Genomic DNA, 2,204 nt, shown 5'->3' on the forward strand with positions numbered 1-2,204 from the left:
CATATATATATATATATTTTTTAGAGATGGGATCTCCCTATGTTGCCCAGGCTGGCCTCGAATTCCTGGACCCAACTGATTCTCCCACCTTGGGCCCCCAAGTGCTGGGACTACCAGTGTGAGCTACCACACAGCCCAGATTTTTCCATAAGTCAGATAAACAATTTCCCCTCTCTGGACCTCAAAGAACTGTTAAGGAAGTACACATGAAACTATTGGTCTCCAGGGTCCCTACCAGCTCGAGACTTCTGTGGTTATGGGCTATGTGGCCAGATAAGTATTCTTGATGTCTCTAAAAGTTCTGACCAGTCCCATCACCTTCAGGCACGGGCTTTTCCAAGTCAAATGCTCCCTTATACCTCTGCATCTCTTCCTAGCTCACCACTACTTTGGGTACCTTTGAGTGGAGGTCAGTCCATGTCCATAGGTGGGGGCCTGCTGGTGCACATAGCCACTGGGCCGCTGTTGCAGGTGGCGGGTAGGATCTACAAGAGTAGGATTGGTAGAAGGGTGGGTGCTCTGGTAAGGCTGGCTGGAGTAGCTGGGGGGCACCATGGTACCTGCAGGGCCTGTGTGTTGCTGCAATCCCACATGAGAAACATAAGGAGTATAGCCCTGGAGGGAAAGAGGAGAGAGGGAATCAGGGCTGAGAGTATGCAAAGCAGCTTGCCTCATCCCCCGAGTCTCACAATCCCAGGCTCTTACCTGGGAAGTCTGCAAACCGTAGGAAGAGCTGGGAGTCATCTGATGGACAGATGACTGTCCCAACATGCCCTGACTCTGCTAAAGGGAGAGAAGAGAACAACTCAAACTCAGGAAATGCTTGCTGCCATCTCATCTCGTGTCTCCTGCTCTGAGTGTCCTTGTGAAGATCCCGTGTCTCCTCAGTCCTGTGACCCTCAAAAGCCCCTCTCCCTGACAGCCCTCCCTACTGCCCCTCTCACTATCTTTGCCTGGAGCTGTTGGCGAAGGCGCTGTCCTTGGGGCACCGCAGGTTGCTGCTGCCGGTACACAGAGGTCTTATAAGAGGAGGGTTCTAGGCCCATGACGCCAGTCATGGTTGTGGGGAGCACTCCAGGGTAAGTCGGTCGGGTGGGCAGCTTCTGCATTGGTAAGCGCACAGGGCGGTATGGGTCCACACGAGGGCCACCTGGAAAGGAGAGTGGGCTGACCTCTAGGCTCCTCATCCCTCTGTCTCTTGCTCAGTGTCCTTGACATCCATAGCTCCTCAGGGGAATGGCATCATCCTTTGGGCAGGGGGAGTATACACCTAGGTCCCTCCAGCATTCCTAGTGGCTGGCACTCACCTGCAGGTAGTGGCTGGTTCTGGGTGTACAGGCCTATGGAGCCTTGCCTGTAATTAAGGTGGGTTATGGAACCAGGGTTTGGGTGGTGCAGGAGGTCTGGAGGCACTGTCACACCATAAGGGCCGCTCCGACCCGGGCCCATTCCATAGTCCTGTGTGAGTGACAGAAGAAGAGGGTGAGTGGGTTGTAGCTGAGTGGGGTTGGGGAGCTGGGGGAGAATGAGGTAAAGAGGAGCTGGATTCGTACATGGTTAATTTTTATTATGATTCTAATGGCACCCCTTCCTTATGCGCCCCCACCCCTCCCACAAACCAGAAACTGGAGCGTCATGAAGTAAGAGGCTGTGGGAGAACTGTCATGGGGGAGACGCTCACCTCTGTCTTGGCAGCTGGCTGGCTGCGTTTCTTGCCCTTGGTGGACTTCTTCTTGCGTTCCTCAGTACTGGGTGGAGCAGCCCCTGGTTTGTCAGTTTTAGGGGGCTCTGGAGCCTTTTTCTCAGGCTCTAGCAGGGTAGGAGCAGGGGGCTCCTCATCTTCTGGGGGCAGTGGCAGTGGCTCCAGGTAATAGGCGCGGGGCCGGGGCCTCAGGTGTGTGTGGTAGAGCAGCAACCGCTGCTGCTCCTCTCCTCGAGCCACTCGCCGGTCCACCCGGACTGTTCCAAACCAGCCCCAAGAGAGCGGTGCTGACGGCTTCAACCCCTCAAAAAGATCCCAGGGCGAGATCTTCTGTTTGGTGGAAACCTGTAGACCCTGCTCCAGAAAATGAAAAACAGTAAGCTGTTGGGACTTAGAAAACACAAGAGAGACCGCAAGCACTTGTCGGAGTGGGTAGAAAGTCATAGGTAGAATAGGCCGGGCTCGGTGGCTCAAGCCTGTAATCCCAGCACTTTGGGAGGCC

The 2,204-nt window shown here is 54.8% G+C and overlaps 1 protein-coding gene across 5 annotated transcripts in view; it reads right to left on the reverse strand.

Annotated features, from left to right (window-relative positions):
* Positions 1-51: 51 nt before the first annotated feature.
* Positions 52-2,204, reverse strand: part of MED12 (mediator complex subunit 12) — a 24,945-nt gene continuing 22,792 nt past the window's right edge. For 2 of the 5 annotated variants that reach the window (XM_017875868.1, XM_017875866.1), the window contains 5 exons: positions 1,682-2,056; positions 1,308-1,458; positions 945-1,150; positions 706-783; positions 52-615 (listed from right to left, as the gene is read on the reverse strand). In XM_017875868.1, the coding sequence (XP_017731357.1) occupies positions 385-615; positions 706-783; positions 945-1,150; positions 1,308-1,458; positions 1,682-2,056 (1,041 nt within the window). In that variant the 3' untranslated portion in view covers positions 52-384. The remainder of the gene's footprint in view (positions 616-705; positions 784-944; positions 1,151-1,307; positions 1,459-1,681; positions 2,057-2,204) is intronic. The other 3 variants (XM_017875870.1, XM_017875869.1, XM_017875867.1) reach the window with 3 other exon arrangements.

Source organism: Rhinopithecus bieti, unplaced genomic scaffold (genome assembly GCF_001698545.2).
Source record: "Rhinopithecus bieti isolate Rb0 unplaced genomic scaffold, ASM169854v2 scaffold_10417, whole genome shotgun sequence".
NCBI classification, from domain to species: domain Eukaryota; kingdom Metazoa; phylum Chordata; class Mammalia; order Primates; family Cercopithecidae; genus Rhinopithecus; species Rhinopithecus bieti.